This window comes from Drosophila arizonae, chromosome 3, assembly GCF_054131065.1.
Source record: "Drosophila arizonae isolate 15081-1271.41 chromosome 3, UAZ_ARI_1.0, whole genome shotgun sequence".
NCBI lineage: Eukaryota > Metazoa > Arthropoda > Insecta > Diptera > Drosophilidae > Drosophila > Drosophila arizonae.
This window is the reverse complement of record NC_142923.1, coordinates 12033582-12049458: the sequence shown is the minus strand read 5'-3', so window position 1 is coordinate 12049458 and position 15877 is coordinate 12033582. Positions and strand designations below refer to the sequence as shown.

The 15877-nt window shown below is 39.0% G+C and overlaps 5 protein-coding genes across 7 annotated transcripts; 4 read left to right on the top strand and 1 right to left on the bottom strand.

Annotated features, from left to right (window-relative positions):
* The first annotated feature begins 195 nt into the window (after nt 1–195).
* Nucleotides 196–2215, top strand: pths (probable ATP-dependent RNA helicase DDX47). Its single transcript, XM_018001393.2, has 3 exons — nt 196–490; nt 554–812; nt 1016–2215. Exons 1-3 carry the CDS (start codon nt 299–301, stop codon nt 2104–2106), a joined length of 1542 nt encoding a protein of 513 aa, XP_017856882.1. The 5' UTR covers nt 196–298; the 3' UTR covers nt 2107–2215.
* On the bottom strand, nt 2108–6111 carry del (deadlock). 2 transcript variants are annotated; one of them, XM_089466106.1, is made up of 5 exons: nt 5812–6111; nt 4712–5743; nt 4391–4651; nt 2342–4327; nt 2108–2270 (listed from the first exon to the last, which is right to left on the bottom strand). In XM_089466106.1, the coding sequence occupies exons 1-4, from the start codon at nt 5959–5961 to the stop codon at nt 2357–2359; spliced, it is 3414 nt and encodes a 1137-aa protein (XP_089322232.1). In that variant the 5' UTR covers nt 5962–6111; the 3' UTR covers nt 2108–2270; nt 2342–2356. The 2 variants fall into 2 exon arrangements, with proteins under 2 accessions (XP_089322232.1, XP_089322231.1); XM_089466105.1 differs by having other exon boundaries at nt 2342–4651.
* A 561-nt stretch (nt 6112–6672) lies between these two features.
* On the top strand, nt 6673–7989 carry LOC149269684 (alpha1,4-N-acetylgalactosaminyltransferase 1-like). Of its 2 annotated transcripts, XM_089464639.1 has the most exons (3): nt 6683–6739; nt 6818–7219; nt 7286–7989. In XM_089464639.1, exons 1-3 carry the CDS (start codon nt 6720–6722, stop codon nt 7866–7868), a joined length of 1005 nt encoding a protein of 334 aa, XP_089320765.1. In that variant the 5' UTR covers nt 6683–6719; the 3' UTR covers nt 7869–7989. The 2 variants fall into 2 exon arrangements, with proteins under 2 accessions (XP_089320764.1, XP_089320765.1); XM_089464638.1 differs by having other exon boundaries at nt 6673–7219.
* Nucleotides 7990–8021: 32 nt separating this feature from the next.
* Nucleotides 8022–9405, top strand: LOC149269683 (alpha1,4-N-acetylgalactosaminyltransferase 1-like). Its single transcript, XM_089464637.1, has 2 exons — nt 8022–8675; nt 8730–9405. The coding sequence occupies exons 1-2, from the start codon at nt 8146–8148 to the stop codon at nt 9310–9312; spliced, it is 1113 nt and encodes a 370-aa protein (XP_089320763.1). The 5' UTR covers nt 8022–8145; the 3' UTR covers nt 9313–9405.
* A 3239-nt stretch (nt 9406–12644) lies between these two features.
* LOC149269682 (alpha1,4-N-acetylgalactosaminyltransferase 1-like) lies at nt 12645–14212 on the top strand. The gene is made up of 2 exons (XM_089464922.1): nt 12645–13313; nt 13380–14212. The coding sequence occupies exons 1-2, from the start codon at nt 12793–12795 to the stop codon at nt 13960–13962; spliced, it is 1104 nt and encodes a 367-aa protein (XP_089321048.1). The 5' UTR covers nt 12645–12792; the 3' UTR covers nt 13963–14212.
* Nucleotides 14213–15877: the final 1665 nt, after the last annotated feature.

The window sequence follows — 15877 nt, the reverse complement described above, 5'->3', positions numbered from 1 at the left end:
CTACTGTAAACCGTGACCAATTTATTTTTTATATAAATTTAAATATATACTCAAAAGGAGTGTTTGAATGCTTATATATTTGATGCGTTGGCGATAATTTAATGCGAAAATGTAGCTTGGAGTTTTATGATATATTGCAGAATATTCAATAAGGGTTGCCGCTTACTTAAATAATACTCGATACTATTTCGATAGCATACGCCTTCCACATTTTACTCGTAGCGTTCTTTTCTCAACGAGCACGTGTGGCGACTGGTAATGTCCGCAAGAGCAAGAGTGTAGAATAATATGTAACAATATGTCGGAAACTTCAGAAGACGAACAAGCGCATGGGGAAACAACCGAGGAAGAGATAAGTGATGAGGAAGAAATTGAAGATGACGCAGAAGCTGACGGTGAAAATGCTGAAGATCAAGACTCTAGTGACCCTGATGAATCCGAAGAAACTGAGGCTCCCAAATGCGAACAGCTGCAGACCTGGAAAGAACTTGTAAATTTCTGAGAATAAGCAAGCACATCGAAAACTGCTCAATATATTTTCTTTAATATTTAGGGACTTAACGAAACTTTATGCAAAGCATGCGAAGAGCTGAAATGGAAGGCGCCCTCGAAAATTCAAAAGGAAGCAATACCTGTTGCGCTGCAGGGCAAAGACATCATTGGCCTGGCGGAAACCGGCTCAGGCAAAACGGGAGCATTTGCCTTGCCCATTTTACATGCATTGCTCGAGAATCCACAGCGTTATTTTGCGCTGGTGCTGACGCCCACGCGTGAATTGGCTTTTCAAATAGGTGAACAGTTCGAAGCACTGGGTGAGTCTAGTTATTTACATATTATTCATATATATATCCACAATGATGTAAAAACCCTTTTTGATTTTATGTTCTTAAACGAAAATATGAAATTATTATTTCTTTATTCGTCACTACCTCTGAGTAAAAATGTTATTTCTATGGTATGTTAACCCAAAATGAGCAACATTTTGAATAGATTTCTTCTCTATCTCTCTCCGCAGGTAGCGGCATCGGCATCAAATGTTGTGTGGTAGTCGGTGGCATGGATATGGTGGCACAGGGCTTGCAGCTGGCAAAGAAACCGCACATAATAATTGCTACGCCCGGGCGTCTGGTGGATCATCTGGAGAACCTGAAGGGCTTTAATTTGAAAGCTATTAAGTACTTGGTCATGGACGAGGCGGATCGCATACTTAATATGGATTTCGAGGTAGAGCTAGACAAGATATTAAAGGTTTTACCGCGCGAGCGTCGCACATTTCTGTTTAGCGCCACGATGACGAAGAAGGTTAAAAAGCTACAGCGCGCATCTCTTAAAGATCCTGTCAAAGTGGAAGTATCCAACAAATACCAAACAGTAGATCAGCTGCAACAGTACTACATCTTCATACCAGTTAAATACAAGGATGTGTATCTCGTGCATATACTCAACGAATTGGCAGGCAACAGCTTCATGATCTTTTGCAGCACCTGTAACAATACTGTTAAGACCGCGCTAATGCTGCGCGCCCTAGGATTGGCTGCTATTCCGCTACATGGTCAGATGTCTCAGAATAAACGTTTAGCTGCTCTGAACAAATTCAAGGCGAAGAATCGCTCCATATTGATATCAACAGATGTAGCTTCGCGTGGTCTCGACATTCCTCACGTCGATGTGGTTGTCAATTTTGATATACCCACGCACAGCAAGGACTATATACATCGCGTTGGGCGCACTGCGCGTGCCGGTCGGTCTGGTCAAGCCATTACTATGGTCACTCAGTATGACATTGAGCTGTACCAGCGCATTGAGCAATTGTTGGGCAAGCAGTTGCCGCTCTACAAATGCGAGGAGGACGAGGTGATGGCGCTGCAAGAACGCGTCGCCGAAGCGCAACGCACGGCCAAGCTGGAGCTGAAAGATCTAGAAGATAGCAAAGGCTATAAGGGCAGCAAAGGCAATAAACGCGCTGCTCCTGGTGATATTGATGACTCCGAGCAGTTTACAGGCGCGCGGAAGCGCATGAAACCCATGGGCAAGGGAGCAGCGGGAGGTGGCCGCGGCGGTGGCGGTGCTAAAAAGAACTGGAATCGGGGCAAAAAGAAAAACTAGATTTTTAAGCATTTAAATCCGTTTATAAATGTAAGTTAATAATAAAACAAAAGTATATACACATTTCAATTGTGTAAAAATCAATAAAAAATAAAAATAAAAGTATAAATTTCGTTCACTTTGTGCTGCTCAACAGTTAAAAGCGATAAAGTCATCCAGGAACCCTTTAAAATGAAAAGGAAAGCGGATAATATTAATTAATAATATTAAATTAATATTATTTTTAGACGCTTACATAATCAGTTACAAATCATCGATTTGCCGAGTTATTCCTCCCTCTCTTTCTTTGACCCGAATTGTTGAAGCGTCTCTTTAAGTTTTGCGGCTGCTCTTTTTCCTGTGATGGGTGGTTTGGTTGCTGTTCCAGTTGCTGCGGCAGCATTGTCGACGGATTTGATAAACACCAATCGTTCACAATTTGAACGACGGAAGTCAGTGTGACATCGTTTCGGTTTATGGGACAAAAGAGCATCATCTCCCAGACTTTCCTAACGAGCGCGTTGTCCTTCTTGGCGATTGCATCATTAGTCAAGCATATCATGAATTCCCCGGGTATGGGAAATTTCTGATTTTCGAAGAGATGCTTCAGTTGTGGTACATAGTTAAACCAATCAGCCGACGCAAGAATTCGGAGAAGTTGCATAGCAAATTCCGGATAGATTTGACCGATTTCTGGACCCCATAGATGCTTCATAATGTGGTCGGTTGCAATTTGTGGCATTAGATCGTAACGCATCAAGATACAGTAGAGTTCAGTGATATAGGGTGCACTATACGCCATATATAAGCCACAATCCTCAACCATTTTCATTAAATACGACATCATGCCCCGATTGCCATAGATCTCAGCGAAAATAATAAAATAGTTTCGGAACAACATGCCATGTCGCAAGACCATGCTGTAGGTGTCACACAATTTATCGGTCGTCATCTGGTTCAGCTTCCGCTGCACTTCCCACGGGCTCGCCAGCCTGTGATTGCAGTTGCTGTCCTGGCACCGGCCGTCCAAATAGGCCCAGCATTTAATGCCAAATATAAAATATTTGCACTCATTTGGAATAGCGGATTGAGCGGTGGAAGCTGGTTCCAAAGGCACACGATATAGAGGACCAAAGAGGGGCACCTTATTGGCTTCTTCTGTAGGCAACGAATCCTGTCTAATTGTACGATGTAATGGAATGAATTTCAGCCGTGGAAGCGATTGCTGCCGTCGCTCTTGACATTGCTGTTGCTGCAGTAATTGCTTCGGTTGTGGCGATGATTGCTGCAGTTCCATCTTTTCTCGGTCTACAGCACTTTGATTCGGTTGCACGTCCAATGGTGCCTCAGCCTGTATAACTTGTTCATTCCTTGGCTGTGGTCGTGTCTGCTTCTTTTGTTGTGGCGCTGGCTGTTGCAGCTCCATCTTTTCCCGGTCTACAACAGTTTGAGTCGATTGTACTTGTTCTTTATGTGGTTGCAGCTTCTCTGTCTGAGTATATGTCCCTTTGAGTATGCGGTAGGACAGCGATTCCCTGCTCTGTGTTGCAGGGTCCGTCTTTGCAGCGGAGTTAATCATCTCAGGCTGCTCCCCAATAGTTGATTCCTTTTCAGACAACACGGGATTCGGCACTGGCAATTGATCATCGCCATCCCAGGATGTGGTCACCGATATGGCATCATTATCATCATCATCTTCGACGTCAACATCATAATTGAGCGTATCATTCAGTAGTACTTCCATTTCCAAAGGCGTTTTATCCACTAAAGTTGATAGACTGGGCAAATTATCGAAAAATTCAGATGTATCAGCTATCTGATGATCAATTTCACTGGGCGTCTTATTAATGAAAACTTCCAAACAACGATCGATTTCTTCCACACCTGATTGAAACATTTCGCATTTGCCAACGTCAGTCAATAACTGACTTATATCCGTACTTCCGCCACTTGGTACAGCCAGTTCCATGACTTCCTTGATGAGCTTATCTTCTAGTTCACAATTGGCTTTGGAATATGTCGAATCTGGTTTGCTGAATTCAAAAGAATCCGTCTGGTTTAACGTTACGGAATCGTCACTTTTTGGAGTTTCTATATCGTTACTTAACTGAGTTATGCTGAGATTTTCAGGCTCAATTGATGACGAATCTTTTTCAGTTACAGGAGCCGCAGTATAAGCTGCATGACTGGTTGGAGACATATCGATTGCTTTTTCTGGCATATGCGCCATCTGTTCATTAATCTGTGGTAACAAAAAAAATTGATTAGGTGGCGAGAACTCTAGGGTAACGCAAATTAAGTTTACAGCATTTGATTTACGGGATGATCTGGGTTTTCTTTTATTCGGATTCACTTGCTGTTGTTCTTGATTTGCTCTGTTTGGTTCTTGTTTCTCTACATATTGCGAACGTGTGCGCATTCCATATCGAGTTTCTGTTAGCTTCTTATTTAATTCTGGTTCTGCGCTGGTGCTTAAATTAATACTGTCTAATTGCTCTTCAGCCTTCTTTGACAAGTTCTGCACGGAAAGCTCTACTAAAGAATTTTTCAAATTATTTTTGCTTTCCTAAAATGAAGAAAATTTTGCATTTATTTAAATAATGCGTTTGTGTCTTGTATTACGTACCTTGATATTTGTAACAATCTGCTCTGGCTCGGGCTCAGGCTCAATAAGCTGCTTCTGATTTTTTTTCTCTTTCACAGATTTTGAAAACGAAATGCTCTCCTCCACTTCTTGCGGCGTTTGTAACTTTTGCTGCTTTGATTCTTGGCATTTTTCTACATTTATTTGTTTTGTATTATCTTGCATTGATACATTCTTATCTTTTTTCTCCTCTATTTTTAGACTTCCTTGGTCTTCTTTCGAAATCCAAATCTCATGCTCCAACTTATTTAAAAATTCTTGTTCATCTACTTGCTTTTCATTATCCAGCTCCACCTCATCAATTAATTTATCTTGTACTTTTTGCTTTTTTATCCTAACGATTTCTTGCTTCCTTTGCTCATCCTCCGGCTCATCCACCAGTTTTTTATTTTTCTTTTCTTTATTCGAATTTTTGGTTTGTATCATAGGTTTCTCAGGCTGCGTCTCCGCCTCATATAACTGCTCCAGTTCAGCTTCTAGATGGCTAATCTCCTCCTCTAACTGAAGTTGTTCCCTCTGTTCATTTAAAGTTTCTTGTTCTTCATCAGATAGCTGTTCTTTTGGCAGATTCCACTTCTCAGGTGAGTCACTCTGGACATTCGTAGTGCAATTGTTGTTCGTTAATTTTTTAATTGAAAATTCTGCCTTATCTATTACTTGATCTTTTGGCAAATTATCCCTATTAGATACCGATACTCTATTCCTTGCTTTCTTATCTTGTAACTTTGAGCTTGTCATTGGCTCGTCTACAATGGTGGTATTAGACTTTGGAATATGATCCTCGATTTTATCATTTGTATTTCTCTTTCGCGTACACTTCATTCCAGGAGTCACTTTTGATTCATTTGATTTCTGCATCAATAACATATTATCCGCCTCTAATTTAAGACGTTTTCGTAACACACTCTGTGGCTCCAATTCGTCATTATCAATCCGCGTTTCATTATTCCTTTTTGTCCGTTGGATTTGTTGCACTGGTTTAATTGATACATCATCCTTTAACATTAAGTCAATCTATGGGGTAAAAGCAAAACTCGATTTAAATTATTATACTAAAACATCTGTCCTGCTCATTTAATTACACTTTCAACACGTATATACGGATTTTCATTCGTTTGCATGCATTTCCAGAAATCCTCATAGTGTTCCTGCCATTCCTCAGCGGTGTATTTCTCTATGCCTGTGTGTTGCACTATCTGAGCCCACAAACGTAAAATGTCACGGCGCCGCATCTTGGCAATCTTAAATTTAAGCGTTATACTCGATTGTGGGACTTTGATATTAGGATTCCACGTGAAAATATAAATGTGAAAGCACGCCAGAACTAATTTAGCGCTTACGTTTTGACAAGTGCCGTTACACTGGAGATGGGCAAATGCTATATCGCGTGGATGCTTTGAAAATATCGATAAAATTCTGTGGCTTGGCAACAACAAGAATTTAAAATTAATTAACTGGCTAACTTTTCTTATAATTGCTCAATAGAGTCTCATCTGTTTTCCTTAATTCAATAATAGTGCAATATGGAAATTATTAATCAATAAAAACTATCTGATATTGGACTCATCGCGAAATAATCGAATTGTACATATAGATTTTTATGAACATATCGAGCCCATTCAATTTTCCGCAATCAATCACAATAGCTGACCATTTCTCGCTATTATTGTAATTTGGCGGTAAAAATTCCCTATTTAAAAACATTTTTAAAACAACATTATGATACATAATTAACATTATGTACTTACCTATCTGAATCCTCATAACTAACTAGCTACACCCACTGAACTTAAAATGTATCTCAAGCATTTTGGGAGTGTTTTGTTCTTTTAGTTTTCAAACCAGAATGTCTTAAGCAAACAAAAGCATTAAACAGCTGACTAAACTGAATTGTGACAATTCAAATTTAGGAAAATTCAAGATGTATGTAAACCTTATTATTGGTGTTATTGGTTAGTGTGTGGTTAAGCCCCAGCAGCATCGGTTCATCATGTTGAAGAAAGAGTCGAAGTATGTTTACAAGATGGGACGACGTCTCGTAATACCAGTTCTGGCTGCTACTCTAATATTCCTAGTCGTACTATCTAGTATCAAGGACTCTTCCAATATTTCGAATGGAATTTACGGCTTACTTTCAACTGAGAATGTTACCAAGAATATACTATATTCGAGCTCGCAGCCTCCGCCTGAACGCAGCATTTTCTTTCATGAGACCAGCTGCACTTCTCCAGATTCGGGATCCAACATTATGAATCTGACGGCTCGACAAGCCTGTTCAATAGAATCGGCTGCTCTGAATAATCCCAACTTCCAAATCTTCACTGTGTTTTCATGTCCCACCTATCGTCCTCTCGTCGGTCGTCAAAAACTTCTTGTCGATGCCATCGAAAGCTATGAGAACGTGAACTTTCGTCACCTGAATCTAAGGGACTATGCTATGAACACTCCTATTGAAGATTGGGTAAAAAGAGGCGAATTGCTTAACTCTAGGTAAGTTTTAAATTCATGTTGATTTCCTTTTAGAGTGTAGCATAATTCTCCTGGTGTAATACACAGCTATCCGATGCAACACACATCTGACCTCCTCCGCCTTATAAGTCTCTATCGGTTTGGAGGCATCTATTTAGACATGGATATTATTGTCCTGAAGAGCTTAGAGAAATTACCCCTGAACTATGTGGGAGCTCAATCTAACTATACCCTGTGCAATGCTGTCATCGGCCTAGCAGCCGATGGAATGGGTCATGAAGTTGCTGATTTATTTTTACAGCAGTATCAAAAATATTTCAATGGGAAAGATTATGTACAAAATGGACCAACTCTTGTGACAGCCGTTCTGTTAAAATATTGTGGCACCAGCCTCATGAAAGCCATGGAAGGCGGTCGTAAGAGTTGCAAGGGATTTCGACTATTTAATACGACTGCATTCTATTCAATTCCTTGGCCAGAGTGGAGGCATTTCACTGAGCCCAGATACCTGGATGAAACTATGGCAAGAACTAAGGATTCATTTATGATACACATGTGGAACAAAGCTTCTAGTGGAGAGCGTATCAAAGTCGGATCCAACGCTGCGTATGTAAAGTATGCGAAAAAGAACTGTCCCAGAACGTATAAGGCAGCTGGTGACTATTTCTAAGGACATTCATTTAACGTTGACACACTTGCAATTAAATAATTGACGGTTAGAAATAAACACATATTTGAATTCCCCAAATATATAACACAAACTAATAATTCACATGTTAATATATTGGAGAAGTGGCATAGAATGCTATAGCTTCAGACTCTATACAAATTGAAGCAGCTGAATAAACTGACTGTTGTAAGTGCAGTATGCTGTATAGACGGAATGATTCTCAATTGACTTAGTTGGTAATTAGTAAAGCGCTTAGGCACAGTCCGCACGGTTCATCATGATCGCAGCTCTAAAGCAGCAATTTAATATCTTGCTAATGAAAAGCCGACGTCTCGTAATACCAGCTCTGGCTGCTATTCTAATGCTGTTAGTTATAGTGTCCACAATTCAGGATCTCTATACAAGTTTAAGCAAAATTTCTGACTTAGAGTCATTCGAAACAGAATTTGCTTCAAATCAAAGTGATACAGAGGATATTCTGTACTCAAGCTTACAGCCACCGCCAGGACGCAGCATTTTCTTTCATGAGACCAGCTGCACTTATAGAAATTCACGTTACTATGTCATGAATCTGACGGCTCGACAAGTCTGTTCCATAGAATCGGCAGCTCTGAATAATCCCAACTTCCAAATCTTTACTGTATTTTCCTGTCCCACCTATCGTTCTCTCGTCGGTCGTCAAAAACTTCTCGTCGATGCCATCGAAAGCTATGAGAACGTGAACTTTCGTCACCTGAATCTGAGGAACTATGCTATGAACACTCCTATTGAAGATTGGGTAAAAAGAGGGGAATTGCTTAACTCTAGGTAAGTTTTAATTTCATGTGAAGAGCGGCGTAATTCACCTACTTTAACTCACAGATATCCGATGGAGCACACATCTGATCTACTCCGCCTCATAAGTCTCTATCGGTTTGGAGGCATCTATTTAGACATGGATATTATTGTCCTGAAGAGCTTAGAGAAATTGCCCCTGAACTATGTGGGAGCTCAATCTAATTATACCCTGGCCAATGGTGTCATTGGTTTAACAGCCGATGGAATAGGTCATGAAATTGCTGAACTATTTTTAGAGCAATATGCAAAAGATTTCAATGGGAAAGACTATGTACGAAATGGACCAGCTCTTGTAACAGCCGTTATATTGAAATTTTGTGGCACCAACCTCATGAAAGCCATGGAAGGCGGTCGTAGGAGTTGCAAGGGTTTTCGACTATTTAATAAGACTGCATTCTATTCAATTCATTTTAAAGAGTGGAGACATTTCACTGAGCCCAGGTACCTGGAGGAAACATTGGCAAGAACTAAGGATTCATTTATGATACACATGTGGAACAAGCTCTCTAGGGGAGAGCGTATCAAAGTCGGATCCAACGCTGCGTATGTAAAGTATGCGGAAAAGAACTGTCCCAGGACTTATGCGGCAGCTGGTGATTACGTTTAATGTGTTTCAAATAGTTTATTGCCAAAACAAAAAGTAAATACGTTTCCTATAACGCTGAAGCATGCCAAGAAAATAAATGCTCTATCTACGAAATTTAATTTGATATCCACTTGCTTATTTCTATTATTATTTTCTAAACAAGAATAGGTGAACAAATATTCTATTATCCACAGTTTAAAGAGCCAGCGTGACTTTCCATATGGTTCTGAGAAGATTCGTAATACAAAAAGACCCATTATATCGTAGGAACTTTTCAGTATCTTGATGAGGTGCAATCGTAATGCATTTGTGTGAAGCATTAATAAGTCGATTAAGTCTAATCGCAATATGTTAGGGGACCATCTGGGCCGGAGCCCATTCTGGGACTGTCAAGAACTACCAACACCCCCCCCCCCCCCCCCCCCTCTTTGAAAAAAAAAAAACATTTTAAATAAACACATAAATTCAACTTTTACTTTCTTGATATTTAGCATAATTAAATTATATTATATGAATACATCCTTATATTTAATTGTTATTATATATATGATTGCCTGAGTTATACTTCTCCACACTGCCTATTTTTCCGAACATATTTAAATGACATTTCTATCATCAATATTTAATGATTTATGAACACAAAATTAAATTGAGCTATATGGATATATGAAACAATTGAAAACCAGTACAATTTCGTGTCAGGTCGGGACACCGGGACATTACCTCCAAAAGCGGGACATGTCCCGGAATTCCAGGACGGATGGTCACCCTAAATATGTTTTTTTACCTATCATCAAAACCCTTATTAAAACGAGAATATTTACATAGGTGAATATTGTATATTTGCGTGCATGTCTAAAGTTTCGGTCATTTGTATACCCTGAACCCATTGAAAATGGGAAATCAGGGTATAATGGTTTTGCTAATCGTATGTAACAGGCAGAAGGAAGCGTGGCAGATCCCACAATGCATACGTATGTATATATTTTTGATCAGGGCGACGAGCTGAGTCGATTTAGCACTGTCCGTCTGTGTGTCCGTCCGTCCGTATGTATGAACGCGTCGTCCTCAATGAGTGTTGCCGTTTGCTGATGTGTGTTCAATGTGAACATTTAAAATGCATAATGTTAAAATATCAATTATTTTCGTTTGTTTTTCATGAATATGAAATGTTTGTTACAATATTTGTACGTGTATCTATCTATTAAAATATAAAGAAAACAATTCTAAAATATTAGCTTATTTTTTTATTATTTTATTTATTCGTGCGTGCGTATGCATGTGTGTGTGCGTGTGTGTGTGCATTTGAGAATAATTATTGAAATATCAGTTGCTTGAAGGGTTCAGGGGATCTCGAAGTCGACCAGTCTCGACTAGAGCTTTCTTACTTGTTTGCATTCACATTTTTATCGTCTAGAAATAGAACAGAGAAAAAGTCTATATCTGTTTAAGCAAATTCAGCTGAATAAGCGGACATGAGGTTTCTCATTGACATTGTATTTTAATATCCCCTTCACAATCAAAAACATTTTTAGTGGAATATATTAGATGACAATACAAATATATATTAACGCATAAATATATAAAGTCCCAATTAATATAAAAGAGAATAAAATAAATTTAACTAATTTGGTGCACTTTCAATATTTCCAATAAATATTTAAATGATGTATATTACCAATAAAAACAAATAAACACGAGTCTCTAGCCGCACATTCGGCGCTACATAATAAATCCCTTGGTTTCATTTACTCTGTATTACTTCAATCAATATGGATCAGAAATAAACACATACATACATGTACACAACCAGATGAGGTGCTACGCTGGCATGACATACAATAAAGGCACATACATATGTACATACATATAATAACTTATACGCTATAATTCTTTAAAAAAAATGTTTTTTCTATAACGGAGTACAAGCCGCTTAGAACAATTACTATGCTAGACTAAACTGAGCTGCACTGAATTGAACTGCTTATGCTATATTCTGGGGATGTTTTATAGGCCTGGCTTCGCTTTTGTTGATTGGACTTTGGACTTGTTGAGCTTTTATGCTCTTATATAAAATGGATCTCAATCTTTATTTATCGTATTTTATTTATCGTATTTGGTTTAATCAGTTTATGTTAACTCTAATCGCTCCTAATTGGTTTCTTTGGATTATGCTTACCGCGGGGTTGTGGGTACACAAAAAGGGTGTAATGTGATCTGTTGTTGATTGATTGATTGATTTGTTTATAGATGATGGGGAGCGAGCGTGGTTTTTATGATTTCCTCAAGTGCTGATGTGTGTATTGTTGGTGGATATATTACTATATATATTAATTAAAAACATCGTTCAAATCAGATCAGATCACCTTGATCTGCGCTCAAATTCAATTTCACTTATTCCCACACACATATAGTCACATGTTTATTCTAGCTGTAATCGCGACACGTATTTGTTGTGTTCCGCTTGCTTGTTCAAGCTGATTTGTGTTTGGTGAACATGTCTGTGCGATAAATTCGACTGTGATTACACGACTTTATCGTCTATCGTCAAGAAGAGTTGAAAATAAATTAACTAACTTGTTCTCAAAATTGCTCAATTCAATAAGTCACAATCTTGACTCTCATTTTGTTATACCCTGAACCCATTGAAAATGGGAAATCAGGGTATAATAGTTTTGTGAAAAGTATGTAACAGGCAGAAGGAATCATTGCAGACCCCATAAAGAATATATATTCTTGATCAGGGCGACAAGCTGAGACGATATAGCCCTGTCCGTCTGTCCGTCCGAGAGCTACAAAGCTGAAATTTTTCATGTAGACTCGTATACCAGTTTTGTTTTTTTTTTTTTTAGCCTAATCTGAACATTTTTAGACCTGGAGACTTCAGATTTACTGTGTATATACAGTTGATGGATACAAGGATTTTGTCATTTATAGGTTTTGGATACCATGCTCCCTTAGCCACCGATTTGTAAGAAACGCATTTCAAGTATTAAAGACTGTGATTTGGAATATACAGAATGTCCATACAGAGCCATATGATCACGCTATGAAGGTTTCATAAAGATAGTCTTACAACAAGAGAAATTATTCAACAAATAAATGCTTATGCTATTGCCCTCACCGCAGTGCAGCCCAAGCGCTGTCGCTGCTAACTGCGCAGTCAGCAGAGCGCGTGATTATACGTGCGTGTGTATGCATGTGTGCATAAAAGAAGTGCAAAATGAGTAGAATATCAGCCTAGAGGGTTCAGGGTATCTCCTAGTCGAGCACTCTCGACTGGAGCCTTCTTACTTGTTTTCTTAGTTCAATAGTAATAGCAATGGAACATTATTAAACAATTAAAACTAGCTGATATTGGACTCATCGCAGAATGATCGAAGCATTGGAATCCCTGACACCTTCGTAATTGCTCGGGTCGCTCGATTGGGATGGTCGACTTTTGTGTTGTATGGTTAGTGGTTATAGATAGTTGCTCTGCCCCAACAGCATTGGTTTATCATGTTGAAGAATAAGTCGAAGTGCGTTTACATCATGGGACGACGTCTCGTAATACCAGTTCTAGTTGCTACTCTAATATTCCTAGTCGTACTATCCATTATCAAGGATCTATCCAATGCTTGGAATGAAACTTACGGCTTTCGTGAATTAAAAGCTAAATCTGTTTCAACTGAGAATGTTATTGAGGACATACTATGTTCGAGCTCGCAGCCTCCACCAGGACGCAGCATTTTCTTTCATGAGACCAGCTGCATTTCTCCAGATTCGGTATCCAACATTATGAATCTGACGGCTCGACAAGCCTGTTCCATAGAATCGGCTGCTCTGAATAATCCCAACTTCCAAATCTTTATTGTGTTTTCCTGTCCCACCTATCGTCCTCTCGTCGGTCGTCAAAAACTTCTCGTCGATGCCATCGCAAGCTATGAGAACGTGAACTTTCGTCACCTAAATCTAAGGGACTATGCTATGAACACTCCTATTGAAGATTGGGTAAAAAGAGGCGAATTGCTTAACTCTAGGTAAGTTTTAAATTCATGTTCATTTCCTTTTAGAGTGTAGCATAATTCTGCTGGTGTAATACACAGCTTTCCAATGGAGCACACATCTGACCTCCTCCGCCTCATAAGTCTCTATCGGTTTGGAGGCATCTATTTAGACATGGATATTATTGTCCTGAAGAGCTTAGAGAAATTACCCCTGAACTATGTGGGAGCTGAATCTAACTATTCCCTGTGCAATGCTGTTATTGGTTTAGCAGCCGATGGAATAGGTCATGAAGTTGCTGAACTATTTTTAGAGCGATATGTAAAATATTTCAATGGGAAAGCTTATGCACAAAATGGACCAGCTCTTGTGACAGCCGTTCTGTTGAAATTTTGTGGTACCAGCCTCATGAAGGCGATGGAAGACGGTCGTAAGAGCTGCAAGGGTTTTCGACTATTTAATACGACTGCATTCTATTCAATTCCTTGGCAAGAGTGGAGGCATTTCACTGAGCCCAGGTACCTGGAGGAAACTATGGAAAGAACTAAGGATTCATTAATGATACACATATGGAACATTGCGTCCAGGAGAGAGCGCATCAAAGTCGACTCCAATATTGCCTATGTAAAGTATGCGGAAAAATACTGTCCCAGGACGTATGCGGTAGCTGGTGATTACTTTTAATGTATTTTATTTAAGTCGGTTTCAAACAATATATTTCTAAAATAAATACGTTTCCTATATAAGCTATTCAAACAATAGAAGTGTGCATTTCACTTCTATTCTACGAAATTGAATGTTCCAACCTGTTGCTTACTTTCCAAACAAGAATAGGTGAACAAATATTGAATTTGTAAACATGAAGTCCAGACAGTCAGGCAATATTCTACGATGCGTATAGTAACACATAAATATAGTTTGGATAAAATATTTTTGTGTAAATGTATGTATATACCTGTACATGTATATAAAGAATATATATGTTCTTAACTAGGTTGATGAGCGTGTATATGTTGATGGCCATCAGTCCGCCAGTCCGCCCGTATGAACGCAGCTACATCGTAAACCAGATGAATACACTTGACTATGATGGTGTTTAGTTTTGTAATGATCTTTATTTTTCTGAGTTTATATACCCAGACTCATGCATATTTTCAGCCCTTAAATCTAGTGCTTCTATTGCTGAGTTTGTAAGGCTCAGCGTGGATATATTAGTTATTCTTATCTTATCGCTGAGTTGGTAGGGCTCAGCACTCTCTTACATATTTTTTTTTTGCTACGATTGCCAGAGTCACAGTTCATCTGTCTATCTTGAGAGTCCATACATGTCGCACATGTTATCTATTTTATGTATGCTAGCCGTTAAGTGCATAGAGGGTATGCTCTCATTATACCCTGAACCCATTGAAAATGGGAAATCAGGGTATAATGGTTTTGTGAAAAAGTATGTAACGGGCAGAAGGAGGCGTGGCAGACCCCACAAAGTATATATATTCTTGATCAGCGTGACGAGCTGAGTCGATATAGCCCTGTCCGTCTGTCCGTCCGTCCGTCCGTCCGTCCGTCCGTCCGTCCGTCCGTCCGTATGAGTGCGTCGATCTCAGAAGTTATAAGAGCTAGAGAGCTGAAATTTGGCATGCATACTCGTGAGTACCATACGCAGTACGAGTTTGCTTTATTTTTTCGATAAATCGTCCGATAACTTTTTTATCGAGAATAATCGAAAAATTGATTTTGTTTTTTTAGCCTAATTTGAACATTTTCAGACCTGGAGTCTTCAAATTTGTGTTGTATATAAAGTTAATCGATACAAAGATTTTGTAATTTACAGATTTTGGATACCACGCCCCACTCGCCCCCAATTTGTAAAAAACGCATTTCAAATACTAGAGACTTGTGCTTTGGAATGTACACACATATTCATTATATGATTACACTCTGAAAGTTTCATGAAGATCGTATGTCTACAAAAGAAATTATTCGACAAATAAATTCTCATAATATTGCCCACACAGCAGCGCAGCCCAAGCGCAGTCGCTGCTTACTGCGCAGTTAGCAGAGCGCAGGCTTATGCGTGCGTGTTAATGCATGTGTATGTATGTGTGCATAAAAGTGCAGAATGATTAGAATATCAGCTTGGAGGGTTCAGGGTATCTCCTAGTCGAGCAGTCTCGACTGGAGCTTTCTTACTTGTTAGCTCTAATTATTGGCATCGTTTTCATTATAGTGTCCTTCAACCCGTTCTCTAAAAAGGAGACCGCAAATCAGATTGAGTTTACTAAGTATAATGACAAATGGAATGTAAATAAGAGTAAAGTTTCAGAGTTTAACAATTCCCATTGCGCAATTCTCTTAAAAACGGCAAATATGATACTCACTCAAAATGGAACTCAGACGAAACCCCTAAAAGGATATAATAAAGCTGATCACGTAAAGCAACATTTTGCTAAGAAAAATTCACCAGAGTACATACCAGTACATAAGAATATTCATTCACACAGCTTAAATGGTTCTTCTACTCATAATAAAAATGCACCTTCATTCATTGTTACAAATCTACAACAGCAAACCCAAAATTTGACCCTCAACAAGCTAAAAA

Excerpts from the sequence above, each read along its gene's own strand:
- pths (XM_018001393.2), top strand. The coding sequence starts at position 299 with ATGTCGGAAACTTCAGAAGACGAACAAGCGCATGGGGAAACAACCGAG. Across the intron at positions 491-553 it reads TGCAGACCTGGAAAGAACTT|GGACTTAACGAAACTTTATG; the intron begins GTAAATTTCTGA and ends TTTAATATTTAG. Across the intron at positions 813-1,015 it reads TGAACAGTTCGAAGCACTGG|GTAGCGGCATCGGCATCAAA; the intron begins GTGAGTCTAGTT and ends CTCTCTCCGCAG.
- del (XM_089466105.1), bottom strand. The coding sequence starts at position 5,961 with ATGCGGCGCCGTGACATTTTACGTTTGTGGGCTCAGATAGTGCAACAC. Across the intron at positions 5,744-5,811 it reads CGTATATACGTGTTGAAAGT|ATTGACTTAATGTTAAAGGA; the intron begins GTAATTAAATGA and ends TTTACCCCATAG. Across the intron at positions 4,652-4,711 it reads AGATTGTTACAAATATCAAG|GAAAGCAAAAATAATTTGAA; the intron begins GTACGTAATACA and ends TCTTCATTTTAG.
- LOC149269684 (XM_089464638.1), top strand. The coding sequence starts at position 6,720 with ATGTTGAAGAAAGAGTCGAAGTATGTTTACAAGATGGGACGACGTCTC. Across the intron at positions 7,220-7,285 it reads GGCGAATTGCTTAACTCTAG|CTATCCGATGCAACACACAT; the intron begins GTAAGTTTTAAA and ends TGTAATACACAG.
- LOC149269683 (XM_089464637.1), top strand. The coding sequence starts at position 8,146 with ATGATCGCAGCTCTAAAGCAGCAATTTAATATCTTGCTAATGAAAAGC. Across the intron at positions 8,676-8,729 it reads GGGGAATTGCTTAACTCTAG|ATATCCGATGGAGCACACAT; the intron begins GTAAGTTTTAAT and ends TTTAACTCACAG.
- LOC149269682 (XM_089464922.1), top strand. The coding sequence starts at position 12,793 with ATGTTGAAGAATAAGTCGAAGTGCGTTTACATCATGGGACGACGTCTC. Across the intron at positions 13,314-13,379 it reads GGCGAATTGCTTAACTCTAG|CTTTCCAATGGAGCACACAT; the intron begins GTAAGTTTTAAA and ends TGTAATACACAG.